The sequence below is a fragment of the Sylvia atricapilla genome, chromosome 2, assembly GCF_009819655.1.
Source record: "Sylvia atricapilla isolate bSylAtr1 chromosome 2, bSylAtr1.pri, whole genome shotgun sequence".
Lineage (NCBI taxonomy): Eukaryota > Metazoa > Chordata > Aves > Passeriformes > Sylviidae > Sylvia > Sylvia atricapilla.
In genome coordinates, this window is record NC_089141.1 from 74,485,955 (window position 1) to 74,508,192 (window position 22,238).

The 22,238-nt window shown below is 39.0% G+C and overlaps 2 protein-coding genes across 3 annotated transcripts in view; one reads left to right on the forward strand and one right to left on the reverse strand.

The window, feature by feature from the left end:
• DNAJC3 (DnaJ heat shock protein family (Hsp40) member C3) overlaps positions 1-12,401 on the forward strand; it is a 28,729-nt gene extending 16,328 nt beyond the window's left edge. For both annotated transcript variants that reach the window (XM_066313447.1, XM_066313448.1), the window contains 8 exons: positions 1,272-1,424; positions 2,732-2,913; positions 4,728-4,847; positions 6,631-6,736; positions 6,835-6,955; positions 10,677-10,809; positions 11,580-11,728; positions 12,161-12,401. In XM_066313447.1, the coding sequence (XP_066169544.1) occupies positions 1,272-1,424; positions 2,732-2,913; positions 4,728-4,847; positions 6,631-6,736; positions 6,835-6,955; positions 10,677-10,809; positions 11,580-11,728; positions 12,161-12,318 (1,122 nt within the window). In that variant the 3' untranslated portion in view covers positions 12,319-12,401. The remainder of the gene's footprint in view (positions 1-1,271; positions 1,425-2,731; positions 2,914-4,727; positions 4,848-6,630; positions 6,737-6,834; positions 6,956-10,676; positions 10,810-11,579; positions 11,729-12,160) is intronic.
• A 5,361-nt stretch (positions 12,402-17,762) lies between these two features.
• UGGT2 (UDP-glucose glycoprotein glucosyltransferase 2) overlaps positions 17,763-22,238 on the reverse strand; it is a 79,419-nt gene continuing 74,943 nt past the window's right edge. The window contains exons 37-39 of the mRNA XM_066313445.1: positions 21,087-21,203; positions 20,013-20,157; positions 17,763-19,082 (exon numbers count right to left, since the gene is read on the reverse strand). Of these exons, the coding sequence (XP_066169542.1) occupies positions 19,060-19,082; positions 20,013-20,157; positions 21,087-21,203 (285 nt within the window). The 3' untranslated portion in view covers positions 17,763-19,059. The remainder of the gene's footprint in view (positions 19,083-20,012; positions 20,158-21,086; positions 21,204-22,238) is intronic.

Here is a 22,238-nt window from a genome sequence, read left to right on the forward strand (position 1 = left end):
ACAGGGGGGTGTGGAGCTGGGCCAGGGGGCTCGGAGACCTTGGCACAGAGCCCAGGAAACACCAGGTTTGATTTTAGTCCATGGGAGAGGCTTCCAACACAGAGAAAGGAATTGCAAACCACCGGGATGTGAAAACAGTAGTTTAGCGCAGTAGAAGATACAAAATACAGTAGTTTTAGGGTTCATGGAATAGAGATAAATGGGGACAAGATGGAGGATTTAGGGTGGTGCTTCATGTACTTCTCCGTCTTCCTCGTCCTCCATCTTTTTGGGTGGTGATGGCACAAAGTAGTTAGAGTGGATTGGGTCAAAGTGGAAATGACACTTTTAGTGTGGGCATTAGGCATTGGTACAAAATAGTTAATAACCGACACGTAGTTATCTGTATAAATGTAAGGGAACATCCCATCATGCGGTCGCCTCGTGCCCCAGCTGCAGTCCGGTCCTCGGCTGGGAGCGGAGAAAATTCTGAGATATCAAATAATAAACATCACGAGAAACCTGAAAACAAACTTTAAAGACCTTTTTTATACCAACGTGACTCGTGACTTGGGGTTTTTAGAGGACCAAGTACTTTAAACAAGCTGAATCTTGGGTGAGGAATCTCTCCCCGAGATAGTGTAATGACTTCTGCTCCATCAGAGGGAGGGGTTAGAGAAATGAGAGTCCTTGTAGACAAAACATCAGAGTTGTTTAAAACTGTAAGAAACACAAGGCATGACTGCCCAGCTGAGCCTTTCCCTGGCTGTTGCTGCTTAACTTGCTGCTGTAGCTCCTCTGTGGGAGAAATATGAGAAATACAACTGCGCAGTAACAACTGTCTGGAACATGTTTCGTTTATTTCTGTCATGAAGTTATAAATATGTATAATGCTTAAAGTGATAGATGCAATTATACTACGTGGTTACACTGCCTACTGCTGCTGAGGAATCCAGTGTTTAGCAACCGTCAGCAGAGGTGAATTAATTAGGCTACCGAGAGGTCCACAATGTCCAGCAGATGATGGGGACAGTGACTGCTGTGTATAATCTGTCCAGTGATGATTGATCAAGCTTGAAGAGTTGGATTTCTGTGACTTCTGATGTCTTGTATTGAATCTCAAAATGTTTCTTTCTTCTGAAGTTGAGCAGTATAAATGCTTCCAGTGGAGTTTTGAAACTCATTTTGCTTTATTTGCAGCTTTAGTCAGTTCTCCATGATATGATTATAAATGGAACTGAAAGAGATCCTTGAACGAGCATTTGAATCTCTCTCCTTGTTCACGTTTGCAGCTCAAATCCAATCCTAGCAATAATGAGGAAAAAGAAGCCCAGACTCAGCTGACAAAATCTGATGAGCTGCAGCGCCTACATTCACAAGCATTATCTGCCTACCAGCAAGAGGATTATGAGGCTGCTATTTCTCTTCTTGATGAAGTCTTGGCAGTAAGTGTTAAGTCAAATGGTACTGTGAAAGGAAAGTAAGAGCTTCTGTCTGACATCTGTGTGTTTTTGTGTTTTTGTTTAATAGTTTATTCACTGATGTGAAAATAACTTTGGTGTAACTGGTTTAGTTTTGCTGAGCACAGTTGGTCTGTAATGATGTTGGAGAGAGGAGAGGTCTGAGCACGAGCTGCAGAAGAAATCAAAATAATAGTTTGTCTTAAAGATACTTCAGTGGAACTTCCATTACAGAAAACTTAATTGATTGTTGTTTCCTTTTTTTGGTATTTTTTTGGGAAGCTGGGAAATTTTTTTTCTGAAATCAGTGAAGTTTTGCCAAGTATAGGAGTTACAGGTTTTTTTTTATCTGGACTTTTCATTGCATATATGCAAGCAGTTTTTGTCTTGAAAAAATGAAGTAACAAAAGATAAAAAAGAAGGGCACAAAATTAAAAATATAGATTGCTAGTTGAATTTTCAGCTTGTTCCTTAGGTATCTGTATTTGTTGAATGTTAGTTGGCGTAGATAGCCTGATAGTGCAAGTGTAAACAACTCAGTCATGTGGGCATTTTGTGTGTCATATAGAAATGTACTAAAAGACAGTTAACTGCTGTGACTCTGCACATACAAATTAGTGCAGTTGACTTGGAGTTTACAACCTTGGAGCTTTTGGTGATGAAGCTGCCACAGTGCAGCAATTGGTTTATGAGGAGGCAGTGTGGAAAAGCAGGAAAGCCTCCTCTAAGATAATAGTTTCCAAACAACTGATAAGACACAGATTTAATTCTCTAAACTAAATTTTGATAGGGAGTTCCTCTTGAGAAATTATTTTTGCCTTACTGTGACAATTTTACCTCTCTTTATTCTTAAAATCCAGATATTGAGGTCAAACTTGATGGAACTGCATCTTACCCACAGGCTTCTTCCTAGAGGACAACCGACAGCTTGGTCCTTGCTGTTCATTACCTCTGTTCTTTTGGGAAGATACGATAATTTATGATTCTGATATCCTTTCCTGGAGGCTCAACAGACTGTCCTAGTTCAAGCAATGCCAGTAGATTTAATTCATCTCTCTGCATGAGTTCATTGAATCATTTACAAAATTTTCAGGCCTTTGTTTTTCTATTTGGGCAGGTGCATCACAGCATCCACCAGGAAGCGGAGATGCTAATTTTATGAGCTCTGCATGCAGCTTGAACCTTATGCTATTGCAGTTGGCAAAGTGAAATTAAATGGGATTTTTCTTTTGGGGAGGAAAAGAAGTGAAGTGTTATGGACCAAAAACAAGCTTTAATTTTGGTTTCTCAAGGTTTGTGTTTGGGATGCAGAGCTACGGGAACTTCGAGCAGAGTGTTATATAAAGGAAGGGGAACCAAGCAAAGCCATTAGTGACTTGAAAGCTGCTGCCAAATTAAAGAATGATAATACTGAAGCCTTCTATAAAATCAGCAGAATATATTATCAGCTGGGGGACCATGAATTATCTCTCAGGTAATTTTACTATTTGCTGTAATCATTATGATTGAGACAGAAAATAAAATTATATAGGTCATGATAAACTGTGAAGTATCTCTTGTGTGGGGTTTGGATGGAGAATCAACTATGGTCTAGATCTGATAAAGGGAGTTCCTTTCCAGAAACTGAGGATTGGCAGTGGAGACACTCCTGTTTATTCTTGGCAAGACAAGCCATCAGTGGTTCCAGGTGTCTGGTTTCCTTAAATAGAACCCAGAGTCTCTGTCCAGGGGGGTTGCTTAGAAGTGCTGTTTTCATTGTGCTTCTAGAAGGAAGAAATTCCTTCCCAAATTTCCTTCAGTGGAGCTTTTTTTCAACATTAAACATCTATTGAAGTTAAACTTTAGATGCAAACAGAAGATGTAACATTAAGGTTACAAGCTTAAGAATAAATGAAGAGTACAGGAGCATCTAAGTATAAAGAGCTTGGGGTGCAGAGCTGTTTGCCTCTCATTACTGCAGACAGTCCTGGATGACTTTTTGATAATGCCCTATTTATTCATACTGAGTTAAGTTTAAGGTCTTATTCCCATGTGTCCCTCGTCAATCTGGCAGATAACTGCCCTTGCCCAATCCGGAATGTTCAGCTTATACTCTGTGCCTAGCTGCACAAATGGTGAAATCCTTTCTAGTGCACAGAAGTGGTTTCTGTGCCAATCATAATTTCAGGTGGGCTGCCTTCATCTCCAGAACCTTTCCAATATGATTTCTGCCACAGAATCCCTTCAATAAGGTGAAGAGAACTGAGAGAGCCTGTGTTTCTTTCTTTGGTAGATGAAAACTGCATGTGATTATAATTGCAAAAATTCATTTTATAGCTGGCCAAAAGTAAACATGGAAGTAATTGGTTTGCATTAGGCATTCCCTAATCAGAATGAAAGGGATAGGCCTCTTTCCTTTATTCTCATCTGATCCCATGATTTTTTTTTTTTTGCATCATGACACATGCTAAGAAAGAGTTCTGTAGCTCTTGGACTTGCTGGGTGCTTACTCTTGTCCTTCCCTAAGTTTCTTCCCCTTAAAGGCCGACTTATTTTCAAATAATAAGATACTTCTTTATGTGCTTAAGAACAAAATAAAATTTTCTAATCTCTTCCTGAAATTGACATCATGGTTGTGCTGTGATGACTCTGTGGGATCCAAAACATTTATTCCTTCATATGATGGCATTCTGGAGGGTTTTTTTATTTTTTTATACTTTGGACTATTTTGAGAGCTATTTTCCCTAATCAGAGTCTGATTAAACATTCTTCATACTGAAACATCAGACTAAGGCTGGGCTGAGATTCCATCAAGGAGGTTTGTGTCTTAGCTGTGCTTTCTGTTCCAAGCAGCACGAAATACACTCTAGTGTAAGAATTTTGTAATATAGCTGAGTTACAATTGATGGTAATTTTCTCATATATTCATCTGTTAACTGCTGAATATAATTTCTTTCACAGAGTGCCTTTTATTTTTTTTTTTTTTTTCAAAGGTACTCTTCAGCTCTTTAGTCAGTTATTAACATAACATTAAACCTTTTGTGTGTTTGGCAAGACAGAAGAATTAAAACCAAAACCTGATAAATATCCCCGTATGTTTTGGAAGACTGTTGTTTGTTTCATTTTGTTAATATTTGGATGAAGGGAGAAATTACTCTAGAGAACTCAAGTGCTCAAGTGTTGTTCTGGACAGTTTATATAATGCTGCATTGTGTCTTTAGGTAACATTTCATAGCATGTGATGACCTAGGTTTTTGTTTTTGTTTCTTTGTTTGTTTGTTGGGTTTTTTCCCCTCTCCCTGTGAAAAGTGAGGTCCGGGAGTGTCTGAAACTGGACCAAGACCATAAGCAATGCTTCTCTCTCTATAAGCAAGTAAAGAAACTCAATAAGCAGATTGAGTCAGCGGAGGAATTCATCAGAGAAGGAAGGTAAGTATTCACTGATATGTTAGGGAAAAAAAAAAAAACCAAAAACACAGTTGAGGCACCAGCTTACTGATTGAGGAGCTGATTAAAGTGATGCTTTTTGCATGTGTCAGTTGAAGTGGGTACTGAGCAGAGCTCTCAAATTACAATTAAAATAAATATTGACTCGCATAGCAACTATTCTATTCTGATTCCTTCTGATGCCACTGTGTCCCTTTTGCATACTTAACTTCTTTCTGCAGCAGGTAGTAAGACAAACATAGGGATGAGAGTTTTCTGCTCATGTATTATTACTCAGCACTGAGGAGACCACACCCAAGCACTGGGCTCACCAGTGCAGGAGAGATGAAGCTGCTGAGAAAGTCCAAGGAAGTTCCACTTGTATTGGAGGTGGGGAGAATCTGTCTCTTGCAGGGAAAGGCTGAGCTGGCTGAGAGTGTTTGCCCTGAGACTTCTCTGCCACAGGGTGATTTTGTCAATGTACCTGAAGGGAGGGTGCAAAGAGGGCCAAGCCAGGCTCTGCTTGATGCTGTTCTTTGATGGGATGAGGTCAGTGTGTGCAAATTGGTGCAGGAAATTCCCTTGGAACATCAGGAAATTACTTTTACACTGCCCTATTGCCGTTAGTGCAGGTTGTCTGGGGGTGTTATGGAATCTCCCCACTTCAGAGTTATACAAAAGCATTTTGGACAGAGTCATAGGGAGATTTCTAGAGGTGGCCCTGCATGGGCAGTGGGGTTAGACCAGATTATTTCCAAGACTTCCAACTTCGTCTGTTCTGTGATGAAAGGACCGTGTCTTAAGACTAAAATCACTTAGTAACTCTGCAGTGCCTTGATGACAGAAGTGTTCTGACTGAAAAGCTTTTTTTTTCTTCTATGCACCCTGTTAAATGATAGATAGTACCTGTGTATTCTTGTAGTTCTTGGTTTACTTTAATTTTGTGTTCCCAAGCACATGACATCCAACTGTAAGGACCCCAAACCAATCATTAGACATTGTCAAGGTGGCTTTTTAAAATAAAGTACATGAACAATGTGAATAAGCACAACTGATCCAGTTTTATTAAGCCAGAGTGGACACTTTTCACTTACTTTATCCAGCATCAGTGCAGTTTCAGGGAGTCTGAGAGCTTGCGCTTTTCTAGTTTGTAGCAGCCTGTGGATTCAATCTTACTCTTGCATTTTTAGGTAAATATTCTAATCTGTTTCTCCCACAAACCATGTAACTTTAGCATTTTGTGTCCTTCACACACTACAGTAATAACACTTCACTCTGTGACTTGTGAAGAAGAAAAGGAGAAAATATCTGCCTGATTAAAACTGGCATAAGGAGCCTTTTTGTACCTCTGTGAATAGGTACCTTTTGTAGTGTGCAGATAGTCAGTATGGACTCTTACTGTGAGCACAGAATTGAGTCCGTCTCAGATATCAGCAGGGGAGATGTTTATTTTGAAGTGCAGTGTCACGTTGGACAGGAGGCAAATCTGGAGACCCTTGGCTGTGCATGGTAAGGGATGGCAGTTGTTGCTTCCTGCATAAGCCTGACAGGCCTAGTGCCTGCTCTTCCATCTCACAGCACAGGAAAGGGAATGGGGATGTAATTCTTGAAGTGCCTGCAAGTTTTCTTCATACTGCTGTTTTGCACCTCACCTTTAAGGCTCTTAAAGGGAAAGTCCTTTGGCAGAAAGATGGAGAATTTGCGGATTTTAAGAATTTTTAAATAAAATGCAGCACCTTGAGATAGTGATTACATTTCATCATACTGTGCCTTGTGATTTAAACAGGTATGAGGATGCTATCAGTAAATATGAAACTGTAATGAAAACTGAGCCAGAGGTCCCAGTTTATTCTACTCGTGCCAAAGAAAGGATCTGTCACTGCTTATCAAAGGTAATTCTGCTTATCTTCCTCTGTAAATGTCTTCAAGACAAACATGAAACAGAACTCTCAAAACTACATCAGCTTGGTTTTTCTTTTTACCTCTCTAGAATCAGCAGGCTACAGAAGCCATCAAACTTTGTACAGAAGTTCTGCAGCTGGAACCAACCAATGTGAATGCCCTGAAAGACAGAGCAGAAGCTTATTTGCTAGAAGACATGTATGAAGAAGGTACACTTGTGTGCCATTGGCACATACTTTATGTGGACATTTAAAATGTCAGCGTTTCAAAGGCTTTTTTTTTTAACATGCACCTTGATTCTATGCTGTGTTATCCTTAATTAGCTCTGGTAGTTGCTGCTTTACAAAAGTACTTGGTTGTAATTTTGTCTTGATTAGTGTAAGTGGAATGTACTTGTTTTATCTACAGCAGAGTAGTCTTTGTAACAGTGGACCATGTTCAGGATGTTTAATGAGACTGCTGATTATATAAAATGTCTGAGTTGAGTAAGCTGCACAGTGTCAGAGAATTGCATTTAGAAGTAAAAGGTAATTAGAGGTAAGATAATGTAAATCCATTTTAGGAGCTCCATTTTCATGTCTTGAGATGGCAGCATGAAATAGCACTGTTCTATTCCCTAGCATGTGCTGAGGGCAGAGGAAGGTAACAGCCATTGCTTCTCCTCCGTGGATCTCTGTAGTGTTGCTCAGAGTAAACTGATTCTATTCCTGAGGCTGTATCCATATGGAGTTTCTGTATAATGCATCCTATTACATAGAGTGATAGAAATTACCTCTAAGATTATGAAGTCCAACCATTAACCCAGCACTGCCAAGTCCACCTCTAAACCCTGTCCCCAAATGCCATATCTGCATCAGTTCTGAATACCTCCAGGGAGGATGACTCAGACTGTTGTGAATAGGAGGAAAGAAAAGTTTTGTAACAAGGTTCTGCACAAATGCAGACAGCTAACCTGGTCTTGTGCTGGGGCAAATGGCTCCCTGTTACAGGACATAAGGAAACAGAGAGGACATACCTGGGATCTGAGAGAGCTTATTTCCTGTGCTGGTGCCTGCTGGCCTTGGGCTTGGCTTCCAAGTGAGGAGCCATGCTAGAGCAGAACTGAGCTTCTCCAGGTTCTGTATCGTCTCCTGTGCCTTCCTGCTGCCCTTGACACCAGTGAGGTGGTTGCAGTTACACTCTGCCTTCCAGCAGAGCCTCCATCAGCAGCATTACAGCCCATTAGTGTTCGTCTGCCTGGAGGTGTCTTCATTTATCCTTTGATGGCTGGGTTCTCTTTGCCATGGAGAACACCAGAGCAATTAAAATTGTACTCTCATATTTAAAGGGACAAAATTATTTTCGTTCTTTCCTCAAAAACAAATTTCAAGCTGGAGGCACCCATTTTCCTGTTAAAGGTAGGAAGTTTAAAAGTACTTGTAATTCAGAACTTTGAAGGTGATTATTGTTAAGCATTCAAGATGCAGTTCACTGTGTAAAGCTGTGTTCATGAAATGGTTTTAATTACTTCATAATCACATGGGATCCAGGGCTTGTCTACAGAGACAGGTGTTTAATGACTCCATTTTTGGCATACCTCATAAGTACAGGAGTCTATCTGTCTAGAGGACAAGTTTTGTCAAAAAAAAGGAAAAAAACCTGCCTTACTGTTTAAAAATTGGTCAGAACATACTGATTTTTTTTTTCTGTCTTCTTTTTTTCCCCTTCCCAGTCTACTACTGTAGAGGTTTCAGTAAAAGCATAAACTACTTCTCTTATTTCTAAGAGTCTTGGTATGCATGTAGATTGTCTGCAGTTACTCATGTTTGATGGGAAATTTGCCATCATTCCACATACAGAATTAATCTGCCTCTGGTTCAGAAATTCACAAGATACCAAAGCCAGTGAAGCAGTTTAGAGATAGAGTATGATTACCTTTTGAGAGATCATGAAGGTTCTTGTACTGAAATAATGAGAATTAGATTTGACTGAAGTATTTAAACTGAAAGTGATGCTGGGAAGTAGTTGTTCCTTTCATGTCGTGGAGCAGGGTGAAAGGAAGCTTTCTGAAATAGCAGACCAGTAAGAAGCAGCAGTGACTCTTTTGTTTGTGAGGTACTACTGCTTTTAGAAATAGTGGCTCAAAAGAATTGATCAAATATCTCACTTGGCATACTAGGAATTAGTAATAAGTCTCCTGGCTTCATAGCGAACTTCTTGTGGTCATGAAGCTGCCATCCTGCTCCACATGCTTCCAACCCTCACCCCTCAGATGGAGAGAGCAATTAGCTTTCTGAAAGAGTAAAAAATCCCTGCACTGGAGCGTGCCATCAAAAGCAGACGGAAGGTACAATGTGTACTTGCTGAGTGTGCTGGATGCATTTCCTCTGCAGTGTGCAGCACTGAAACACCTTCCCTTGTGCTTAATGCTTGCAGTCCTTAAATAAGGAAGTCGATTTAGAAAAAAAAGAAGAGAAATCTGATCCTGTAAATTGTAAATAGTTGACCCCAACCAGGTTTCCCACAGTGGTGCTGTAGGTGATGTGGTGCTCAGTGAGGCTGAGCAATCTGACCTGCATTTGGCAAGACATTCTGCTAGCCCCTCCTAGTATTACCTGAAGGAGATTAAGTTCAGTGGGGCTTAAAATTATTGGGGCAATAAAGCAGCATAATGAAATCCCTGCATTTTCACTGCTTTTATTAGTTTTAATAGTATATATTCAGCACATGTATTAGTGCACACTCTGTCTTGGGGTTTTTCATGACTGGACAAATTATTAAAAATATCTGTAGAAGCCAAAACGATTTAAGCAGCAAAGGCAGTGTCCTGTGATATGAAAATGAATAGAAATTTTGTTTGATTTGTAGTAGCCTAGGAAATTGTTTGGGTTCTGGCAGTACTTTTGGACTTTTTTTTTTTTTTTTCAATAACTGAAACAAGATTGCAGTGGTATCAGATGTCTGGGTAATACAAATTCATTAGCACTTCCTGCTGTCTTGCTCAGAAAGAGTGAAAAACAAATGTAACACCTGCTGAGAAATAGCATCTGCTTGGAAATAATCTGATGCAAGTACTTTGTCTAACTTGAGAAACCTAAGAGACTTGGATCTGCAAATGAGACCTTGAGGATTAGAACAGTGAAAGAAAAGTAGTCTCATTAAAGACTTCAACTTGTTTCCCTTGATAAATTTCAATATTAAAGAATATATAAACTTGGTGTCTTAAGCACTTGCAATGATAATAGAATTTACTTAAAGAAGTGTAGACCTCAAATTTCTAAAAAATTTCTTCTCTTGCTTTTATTCCTGAGAGATGCAGCTCTTGAAATAAAAGTGAGAGCATGCCTTTGGAAAAAAACCTACTAAAATATAACTGCATATTTTGCATGCAGAGGTGTAAGAAAGCCACTGTTTGCCATTTGCTTACATGAACTTACTGGTAGTTTGGAATCTGTCTTCATAGTCACTAAAGAGGAAACTTTCTATTGTGTTGATCGAGTGCAGACTGGGGAAGAAACTGGTTAATTCATCCTTGAACAGCAATGTGGGACTAATGTGCAGTGGGCTTTTCAAGTACTCATTGCTGAATCTTTCTTCTTGGTTTTTGTTTCCTCATCCCAGTCCTAGATACTCATTCTGTTTATCCTTGTGGCTGTAGTAATGTCTAGAGAATGCTGCAACCTACATTGGTACCCTCCCTTCTCTTTCATTTCCCTCAAGTGTGATGAACCTAAAGAAAGAAAATTACCTAATTCATATGTGAAAGTGAATTTCCTCTCTTCCAAGGTTTTCTAATTTAGAAAAAAACCCAAAACATGTCAAGTTGAAACTAAAGCTTTGCTGTTTATATATGGTAATAACAAAACTTTAGTTTTGTTGAGTGGCTGAGTTCTTTAACTGGAAGTTTGTAGAGTTGTGTAACCTTTTTTCATTGACTTTTTTTTATTAAAGCTATTAAAGACTATGAGACTGCTCAAGCCAATAGTGAAAATGACCAGCAGATTCGGGAAGGGCTGGAACGTGCCCAGAGAATGCTGAAGCAATCTCAGAAGAGGGATTATTATAAAATCCTGGGAGTAAAAAGGTGAGATACTAATTCCAGAGATGATGATGTGAAAGGTGGTTATTTAAACCAGTACTTCTAGGGCTGATCACTTGAATTTGTTCTGCTGAGTGTTAATTTTTGTTCTGTATCTTGATAGCTATCTTCACTCTTCTGCTGTACTAATTTTTAGCGTTCAGCTCGTGAAGTGGCATTTGTTTATAATTCCTTTAGAAAGAATGGCAAAACAACAGCAGGAAGAGAGAAAATAAATTCTTTAGGAAGAAATTCTTAGTGTAGATGATCCTGAGTCCTATGAATGAGTTGGGGAAAAAATGAAGACTGGCAAGAATTACTAAAAAAACCAAAAATTATGGCAGATAGTGTAATAGATTGGATGAGTCTGGAAGAACTGGCTGAACAACTTCCCTTGCTAATGAGGAGCAAGAAAAGTTCTGAACTAGTATTGGTCATCCTTCCAATTGTGAACTTATTTGATCTCTGTTTTTTGTTACTCAGCTGATGGTAAATTCCTCAGACTGAGAGCTGCATTCTGCAGAGTCACTGGCAGTAGCATCTTTCCAAGAGAAGTGTATGGGTGGTGAAGGAGAGAGCGAGGAATCTTTGCTTAAGGTTGCAACTAGCTTCCTTTGTTTTGTGTAAAGAGTCTTCAGTGTCACTTGCAGAAGGTTAACAGCACCTCATAACTTTCCTGATGCCCTTAATTAGTGTCTCAGTGTTTATTTTAAACTTCATTAGTGTGGCATAAGAGCAATAAGAAAGTGAAGTTATCTGTGATTCTGTCCATCCAGAAATGCTCGAAAGCAAGAAATCATAAAAGCTTACAGAAAGCTGGCATCCCAGTGGCACCCTGATAACTTCCAGAGTGAGGAAGAAAAGAAGAAAGCAGAAAAGAAATTCATCGATATTGCAGCTGCTAAAGAAGTCCTCACTGACCCAGGTAATGATGCAGTGGCTTCATATTTTTAGTTACTTTTTCTACATCTATGTCAAAACAAAAGTGTAAGTCATAATAAGTATTTCAGCTTCCCATTTTCCCTTTCTGCCGTTACCCATCTTGAGAAAGCAGTGCACTAATACTTGTATTCAGTCTATTGCATGAAGTCAGATGTAATCTGTAATTATTGTGTTTCAGTGACTTTTGTTAAAAGTCAAATAAAATTATATTTTGAAGGTCTCTTCTAGGGATAACATCTTGTAGAGATTTCTAGGATTTACTAACTCTGGATATACTTATGCCAAGGATATGTGTGTCTCCTCCTTCTTCGGGTGCTATTGCAAATTGCATTTAGAGTATAAAAGCAACTGAAGTACTCCAGGGCAGCCCTGTTATTCCTGTGCCATGATTCCACATTGGTTTTGTTTCCCCCAGAAATGAGGCGGAAGTTTGATGCTGGAGAGGACCCACTGGATGCTGAGAGTCAGCAGGGTGGCAACAACCCGTTCCACAGGAGCTGGAACACGTGGCAAGGATTCAACCCCTTTGGTTCTGGAGGAGGACCATTTACATTCAAATTTCATTTCAGTTAGAGCTAAGACTGTTTCTGGTGGCTGCTGCTGTTTTTTACTTAAATCATTGAAAAATAAAAAGTCTCTCAATTCAAGACCCAAAATCTTAATTTTTATAATGTTGTCCTTAACCCGGAGTCTTACTGCACTGGAAGAAAGCTCCTTTTCTCTTTCATTGGGTTTGGTTTGTGATGAGCTTGACAAGCTCATACTGATGGGGGTTGTGCTGCCTGTGTATTTGCTGTGGATATGCAGGACATGTTTATTCCTTTGCGGATGGAAAAAGCAGTAAGATGCTACTTAGGACAACACTTAAATTTAGAACTCAAATATACGCTTAAAGATAAAAATGCATGTAAATATTTTTCTGGATTGGGGCCTAATAAACATGGCAAGGGTAGTTGCTGTAGTCTCTACGTTAACAAATGTTGGTTGTGCTCAGCAGAATGATCCATCTCCCAGTATTTTTAAAAGGAAGCCCAAGTGACCACCTGCTGGATTGGTGTTGGCAGTGCCAGAGGTGGGGAAGAGGCTGGGCACTGAACCAGTCCCAACAATCACTCTGGATGAAGAGTGCTTGAGAGTAACTGTATCTGACACACCTGCTCACTTTGTTGTTTACTAACCTGAAATTAATTGGGGTGATTTCGTTGGTGGAATTGTCAGCAGTGAGATGGGGGTGGGGGAAAGACTTGTTTTTCTTAACAGTTCTTTTCTGAATGTGCTTTTGGGTGTTTATTTAGGTATGATTTTTGAGTAGTTTGCACTTTAACAAAATATCTGCTTGAGATTTGAGCAGAAAATCTGATGTGACATTTCCCTGACTTGCAGCAATTTGTTGCTTCTGTACATAAAGTCAGAACTGAGGCAGATTATGATGTGAGTGCACTGCAGGAATGTGATACTAACTCCAGCTTTACCCTGTAATACAACTTCAGTTCTGCTGGGTGATGCAACAGGGAGTTAGTACTACATGAAATTGTAGTAATTTATGTTTAATATAACAGCATTGGTACTGCAGAGACAGCTGTGCAGAAAGAGGGACTCACTTCCCAGTAGCCAAAAGTCTGTTTTTAAGTTTTTTTCTATATGCACGTATTTAAAATGGGTTTGGTGTAGCTGGTGGAGTTGTTTGAATGCACTGTGTGGTGTTACCAGGGCTGCAGCTGGTAAGAGTGAGGAGTCTTCTAGTTCTGTAACTGCATCTGTCATAATTACTGACATAATTACTGAGTTTCATCAGCAGCCATTTTCTTGGAATGCAAGAATTACAGTTCATCAGTGTTCTCTTGATTGGATTTTAACTGGAAAACAATAATCAGTTGATAGGAATCTTCTCTCGCTTCAACTCTTGGCACTTGAAAACCTAAGCAGGTTTAGTAAAACAAATGAAATTAGCAAATAAGGCCTTCAATCTGAAAGGGGGAATTGTCTTACTGTAGATGAAGTTGCTGTTGAAGCAGAACCCTTGGCTCCTGCCTCAAGTACTTCACCAACATTAATTGCAAGGCCATGTGGCTTTGTAAAAAGTTTTTCAACAGCAATTTAAAGATCAGTGTTCACAAATTCATCTTCAAACTGAGGAGCTTGGGTGGCTAATGGTTTATGGTACAAAACCACCACAGCAGCCTGGTGAACTCCAGTGCTGGATGTTCACTAAGTTGAATGACTTTCTACAAGTTTAACTTGTGCTTGTCACCTGTTGGACATGCTCAGGGCTGTTCAGAGCACTCAAGGCCAGGCACAGCTCAGACACAGGAACTGCCTGCACAGTGAGGGACCTGCTGCCCTGTGGGCTTGGCCTCTGCCCCTGCTGCTTGCTGGCAGTACCTGAAATCGGGCAGGTGGGTGTGGAGGGCAGCTGTCCTGTGTCCTGCGGCTCTTGTCAGCCCTGTGCCCTGAGGGGTGAGAGCTGCGCCAGCCCTGGGGTGGTGTGTGAGCCAATGGAATGCTTCTGTATTGCCTTGTCCCCTAGAGCGGGGGCTGCTTCTAAATCAGTGTTCAATGAGCAACGTGAGCACTGTGCCCGATTTTGTACATGCAGGAGGGGTTGGGCTGTGGGAAGTCACAGTAAAGACTACAGACAGCTGTGCTGGTGTGCCAGGGGACTGCTGGGAATAAGTCCTCTTTCAAAGGACTGCCCTTGTGCAGCTTCAAAAGCTCGAGCTGAGAGAATTGTTCCGTGGGGTTTAATTTTTTTTTTGTCTAGAGGATGAATAAGATGTTCCCTCATGAGTGAATTTTTCAAGGCACTGATGTTGGAGCAGTGTGGGTTTGTTTCTCAGAGGCAGCGGGACAGTGCTGCTGTAGGCCGGGAGCATTCAGGAACAAAAAAGGACTGTGTGAATTGGAAAGTGAAAGAATGGGAATGGGAAAATTACATTTTAAGAACAAGAAGGCTTGAATGTAGTCAGTAGAAGAAGGAAGATGATTAATGCATGATTGCTGTTCATAGATTCCTACTGTTGGAAGACAGGTTCTTGGAAACAATAGCAAAAAGCGACAGCGGAGAACAAGGCTTTCCTAGTATTGAGCAGCTGCTGTTTACAAGAAGTGTTACCACCCTGATGGTGTTCTGGAGGGTGCTGAGGTATTCTGCTAACACAGAAAGACAAAGTTGTGTTAAAAAGAAACCATTTACATTGCAACGCTCTCCGGCTCCGGCGCTGCATTTCCTGATGGGACTCTGGGAAATGAGGCGCTGGTCCCACGCTGAGTGTTAATGATGCAGGCGCCACGCGAGGAAGCTGAACTCGCCTTTTTATTTATTTGTGGGTGGCTGTAGTGCAATAATGTTCAGTAACTGAACATTGGAGTAAATGTCACAGTAGTTTGTCAACCCTGAGATGTGCATGAAGCATCGTTCCCATCATTGGCCTGTGTCTAGATGCGGACTTCCTCTGTGGAGTTCTTTCAGTTTTAATAAACTCGTTTCCAGCTTGTTTTAAAATGAAGGGAGGGAGCATATTTTACTTGGTAAAATACGGATACAATAATTGATCAGTATTAAAAGAGATTCAAAGTGAATTATAAACTGAAGCGCTCAAATTTGTGACATATGCAGAAAATGTTAGCTTAAACTTTTTTTAAAAAAACAACCTTAATGCTTGTTATCATTTCAGTTCTCAGACTAGTCTTTGGAACAAGAATTATTCTTCTGTTTAGGGCTGTGATTTATAGGAGCTTTGCTGGAAACTAGCCAGGATAGCATAGCAGGTTAGTTGTATTCAAAAGTGCCTTACTGTAAGGTATTGTTTGCTCTGTAATACACACTTTTATCCATAAAGCTGTAACAAAATAAATGGGAGAATAATTTTTTTTTTGCCCTCAGCAAATCACTAAGTAGCAGCTTCATGTTTTAAGAAGGATAAGTAAAGCTAGCCAGAGATTTATCAAATGTTTCAAATTATCAAATGTCTTTTTATGGAATCATAAATCTACAAAGCAAGAACTGTTTTTTTCTAGAACTGTGGGAATTATTTTATGGTATTTTTCACAATAAAGATATTTATGATGACAAGAAAGCACCGCTGTATATTTGTCTTCCCTTCTTTCCTCGCCTTGCTCTTCAGGTTTGAAGGTGGAGCTGTGCAGAAATGCACTTCTGCAGGCAGGGGATGGGAGGAGGAAGCAGCCAGGTTCGGTGTGGAAGAGAACCTCGGATGTGCAGAAGTCAACTAGAGCAATTGTAGAAGCCTTGTAGAAGCCCTGTAGGGTGCTGATTTCACAGTGAGAACACCCAGCCCTTGGAATAGCCCTGGGAAATGCTGGATTCCCCAATGCTGGACAAAGATTTGCCTGACTGGGTGCTGGGTCATCTTGTGACCATGCTTTTGCCAAAGAAGGCTGGACCAGGTGATCCTTTCCAACCTGATATCCTGTGATTCCATGAAATGTCAGACTGAAGGCAAGTACTTGATTCAGGGAATAGGTTAAAAGGAACCTTACTGAGAAATATTTTTAATACTAAAGCTCTGGCTCATCAACAATACTGCACTAATCCCTAGTTTGTTCATTTTCTGTTAAAATTGTCACCTGCTCTCAAGATCAGTGTGTAGAAAAGAAACTGTCATAGGAGAATAAATTGTAAAACCCTTTCATGTGAATAGTTCAAATATTCCTTTGCTTATTTACAGAGTTGCACCAGGTTTTGGCAACACTCTAAATGAGGCTGTGTTTTCTTTCACAGAGCAGAGCAGACTGACAGGAAATAAGAAATCAGCTCTCTGAATCTTTACACCTCACCTCACAGCAGCTGCCTCTTGTTTTGAACGTTGCTGTTGCTTCCCTGCAAAAACACTTGTATAGATGAAAGACAGTTGAGTTGCTGCCATTTTTTTTCCTTTGGCTCTGTTAACTAGCGAATGGTTAGTGTGTAATATAGAAAGGGAGAACAGAAAATACTCGATTTTTTTTTTTTCCAGTGGTACCTTTTAATATTTTGTACAACATACACATTGATTTATTAAAAATATAATGACATGCTAATGACTCAAAGTGCTGCCTTAAAGAGATCTTTAAAAAGTAGTGACTATATTTGTGAGACATTTCTTATTTTATAAACCATTGTATTTCTCAAAAAAGAGCTTTCTTTGAGACAAGTAGTATGCAGAAAAAACCCCACAAGAACATTTTGTACAAATATATAAAACACTGTAGAAAATTGCATGAAACCTTTTACACTTTCAAAATATCTTCAGCAAATTACATTTATAAAATTATATTCTAATCATTTAAGCAATCTCAAGGAAATAGTTCTTTAAATACTATTTCTTTTTTTAAAGCCAGTAGAGGTAATCCAATTTTAAAAACAGGATGCTACAGCGAAAACGAACATGAAATCAGTGCATGAATTACCCATTTTTTATACTGCATAACATTCTCACACAGATAATCATAATTAAAGAAAACTAAGGTTTCTTAAAGAACCTTTAACTTTTGTCCTAAAGCAAGTTTTCCAATATATGTGTCAAGCTTGGAATGCCAAGGCAGGTCCATGTGAAATGCTGCTGCAGAGGCAGGCACCAGGAAGCTCAGAAAAATACTTTGAAAATAAAATAAAAGAATGCAGCCAACAGTTGAACAATGGTTTGGGAGTTTTGTTCTCTGCTATGGCAAATCAGTTACTTCCTTGTTACACATAGAATTTATAGTAATGGTACATAGGCATCTACTAAGTCAATTACAAATCCATCTCCATGGTACAAAAATACCAACTTAAAACTTTATGTTCAAATATGTTTGACTTGCTACATGATCTGAAGTAATTAAGAGAACAAGCATAACAAAACGGCTCCGGCACTGAAATGGGACAGACATAAAGAGAACTGACATGAGGCTTTACTGACACTGGGTTACACAGGAAATACTCCCTCAAGTACTTCACAACAAAGGAAATCCCTCAACAGCCATCTAAAAATCTGTATGTGATGTGTTAAAACTCTTCAAAATACATACAGGTAAAACCACAGAAACTATAAAGAGATGTAAAAAAATCTGTATGTTTCACATTCCTTAGTAATATGGCCTGAAAAATACCAGCAAGGTGTGATTATAAATACTCACTCTTACAGTAAGAATTGTAAATAACCAACAGCTGAGGACAACAACAGTGGATACAAATTCTGCTTAATTTCTCTTATTGTTTATTCAGTTATTTGCTGCTATGAAAATAATGTGCAGTCCTTGCTGATTCACCCACTTAGTACAAATCACCTGGTCTTTTATCATTTCAAGTGTTTAAAGCGGAAGACTTCTTAGAAGAATGTGTGGTCTCATCCAATCCCATTTTGAAACCAGCACAGCCCAAACAACAGGGTGTGTATTTAAGGCACCAGATTTCCACTTTAAGACACAAATTCCCCATTTTCAAATAACGTATATTGCAAGAATTTTTCCCTGCAATTTTTGTGGGACCACAGTATCCATTAAAGCAACTGTTTTGTGAGTACAGGTTTAGAAAATTACAGGAGACACCAATGATAGCCAAAAAATACTCAAGTATTTTATTATTTTATTTTCAGTTACAAACAGGATGATGATAATCAAAAGTGAGTAGAAGCAGCTTTCAGGTACTGACCTTCTGATGCAATGTACGCTGGTTGGAAAATCACCTCAACCAAAACCATAATGGAACTTTATCACACACTATTTAAGTGGCAAAAAGGAGCCTAACAATCAAAAATTAGTGTTAAAAATCTGTAATAGTGCAGCAATTCTGCATAATAAATGGAGAGTGTCATTCCTTGCTTTAGCTTCCATGTGGAGTTATCTTTGTGTTTATCTTTTGTTTCTCATCTTATTTTTTATGAAATTCTTTCTTGTGACCACGGCACTTCTTGAGGGACAAAACTGGGCATATAACCAAAATTTTTATAGTTAAATGTAGTAGCCTGATTCATGGAATATGCACAGAACAGTTTTCAAGTACATGTTAAATGTGTGTGTCCTCCCCAGACTGACAATGCTGAACACATCTTTCTTCAAAGTCCTCTGGGCAAACTGTACTTTAAAGAAGGAAAAGAAAAGCAAAGCTATCGGGAAAGCTGCTCCATACCAGTTAAAAAACCCCAAACCCCCAGGTAACCTGTGGATTTCTCATTTTTGTATTGCATTTAAAATGTTTTAAATAACACTTTAAGTTATAAAATATTTGACTTTACATTAAAGAATGTTGCAAATAGTGCCAATGAAACAGCTGTAAATTCCATTCAGTCCTTCCCAGAAGACTCGAGCTGTCACCATTGCTGGTCACGACCTGTGCTAAAGTTCATCATGTTTGAGACCTGTAACCAAAGCAGAAAAAATATACACAAAAGAGTTACATAAGAGACAGGTCCTGGGTTTCTAAGACGTGGAGAAAGTCCTTTACTTTCCATTTCCTGCTAATCAATAGTTCAGCAACATGGACTTCATTTTTGGAGCCTTGCTACAAGCTGACCAGGAGCTTTCACAAAGAATAAAACCTAATAAGAATTATTTCTAAGGAAAAGTGAATTTGTTCCTCTACTCAAGACACTTGAATATTTATCTGCTATGTTTTTTGATCAACCCTGAGAGCTCGGATCATTTTTTCATCTTGTTTCACATTAGTCCAAGAAGTCAAGTCTTAGTGGGAGTCTTGTATGTGTGTTTGGTTGATTTGGTTTTGGGTTTTCTTTGTCATGATTTTCATGCTATTTAACTAATTCAGTTTAAAACTGTTTAGTTTAAAAAAAAAACCAACAAAAAAACAACCCCCCAAACAAACAAAAAACCCAAACCTCATCCCCAAACTAACTAAAATAGAATTTAGTCTAGTGCAAAAAGGCCTGAGTAGATAAGCCTGGAGTGAGAGATGCAGAGGCAAATTAATACTCAGTTCCCTGCTGCTTAATAGACACAAGCTTTAGATTATCCAAGTGAAGTTTAAGCTAATGTGCCTTATTTAATATTTGTGGCTAAAATTATGTGTGACTGTTGGTTGTGTTTGAGGTCCAGGAACAGGAGACTACTGAGCTTTCTCTTAGATTCTGGCATGAAACAAGAGGTTTTGTCCTGGCAGTGTAACTCCTGTGTAAAGAAGCATCACACAACTATCAAACCCCACACCATTTCTCTAAGAACAAGGGAAATTACACAGATAGAAGATTTGTGCCTGCTGACCCAAATCTCAATTTCAACTAGACTAATATTTAATTTTTAAAAGCTAACAGCTGAATATGTATTTAAATCACCTTTTTGAAATAATGATGTTCGACTTTTCTTCTCTCTTTCAATTTGCTGTATTAAGTTTCGGATCTCAGAGTCATAATCAACCCATTCAGGAACTATCCGGACAGCAGCCTTTAGTTTTGGTTCTTTGGTCTGGGGGTTGTTGCACTGAAAGTTTAAAGCATATTAGATGTAAACAAAACAGAGAAATTAGCTCAAATGAATTGTAAATACTTTTCTTTTCGCTGACTGCAAGTATAGCACAGACACGGCTGGCACGAGACTACTAAGATTTAGACAGTGTTGCCCAGGGAGATGCAAGATTGACATGGGCACATTGAAACTCAGCCTGATGTGGGTTTTGAACAGAGAGCACCTGTCTTTAGAGCACAAACAAACTCATTCCAACATCTGCAAAGACACAAAACAAAACTATTTACATACTGAAAAATCACGCCAAATTCCAACTGTCTGTTTTTCTTTCAAATTATATCTAAAGCATCACAAATAGTGTGTGTGTATTGTCAGAAAATCTAAATGGGGGAAAAATGGGATGAGGATAATAATGACAGGAAAAAAGATTTTTGTCTCTGTTTCTATTCCCAAAGAAAGAAACTTTCTTCTTCCTAAACATGGGTAAGTGTCCTGAACACTTTAAAAACTTTGCTTTATCTCCTATTTACAGCAATGAAACAGACCAAGAAAACCATGATAAGGTTCTGGAGGAACCTTCTATGTGGGGAGAAGGACAGCAGCCCATAGTGCCCAGACAGGTAACAGCACTTCCTCACAGTTCCAGTAACTTGGCTGACTATGGAACAATTAAAAGGAAAGTACATGCATAGGCATGAAAAGCCTCAATCCCATCCAGTTAAGAGACAACAACATTTAATTTTTTGGTACAGTTTTCAGTTTTAATGTAAGCAGATTTGGTACAGAGCAAGTGGGAGAGGTCTCAGAGGAGAAAATGTTTCATGGGAAGGGATGGAATGTTCCAGCAAGGCTGGCTTCATGACATGACACACAACCTGAAAAGCCCCAGAAATCACAGCAAACTTGTTAATCTGTATAACTCATTTAAGTCAGGATCAACTCACCAGGTCTATTGTTTTAGCCTTTTTCTTGGATTTGTCATCACACCAGGTTTCACACCAAAGCCACTCCTGAGGGAGAGACTTAATGGCTACTTGATGAATCATATTATTGGGAAGATCCTGTACAAAGTTTATAAAATCATATATCAGCACTGAATGTAATGTAACTGATTACCAAGCTGCTGTTTAAATGTATCTTTGCCATTACCATTTCTGCAAATTGTTCTTACATTTCCTTCTAAGGGCTCACCTAGTTCTTTTCCAAGCAGATTCAATACTTAGTCACGCTCACTTTGATGGCCAATTCCACCTCTCATTTGTCAAGCAAATTTTTCTGGTCCTTACCTCTGTCCTCCCTTACCTTGACATAAGCAATACTTCTGTCTAATAACCCCTGGTTCAGATACTGCCTGTCATACCATAAATACCTCTAAAAAGCAAAACTCAAACCAGCTTTCTGTTCCTTAAATTTGAAAAAAACAACCCCCAACTCAAAAAAACATAATAGAAGATTATGCCACTACTCTAAATTGAGATGACTTCTAGGAAAGTGGATTCCAGAAACATGAGCTTGAGAAGGAAAAGCTTTTAATTGCTCCTCGGGGTATGTTCCTTACTTCACTTCTGGGTTTTTTTTGACCTTTATTACATAGTCAGGTAGTCTCATCATGAGAACTCTGAACCAAGATCTGGCTGAATGCAGGGAGCAGCATTTATAAAAGAGAAACACCTCAGGCAGTCACTCACAGCAGGGGCAATAAGTGCTACACCCATTCGTAAGCTCACTCACATATGCAATGCTTACATTGTATTTTAGAATAAATGTCAGTACTCAAGTATTAGTCACATCTTATTTTGCCAATTCACATTGCTAAACGTGACCATAAAATAACACATATTGCTGCATTATGGAAGATGTATAATTTAATTCAAATATAGACATTAGTACCGAAAAATTACATCAAATATAAGAATATGGAGAGCCAAGACATTCAATGTTAATTGAAATGCTTTATATTTTAAAAAACTTTATAATTTTTGGAAGATAGTTTATCACCATTTGTAATGGTTTATCACCATTTCAATTCCAAAAGAAGAGAGAATGGTTTTCTGTTGTGGCCCTCTGACTTTCTAAATGAAATCACAATTCCTGAG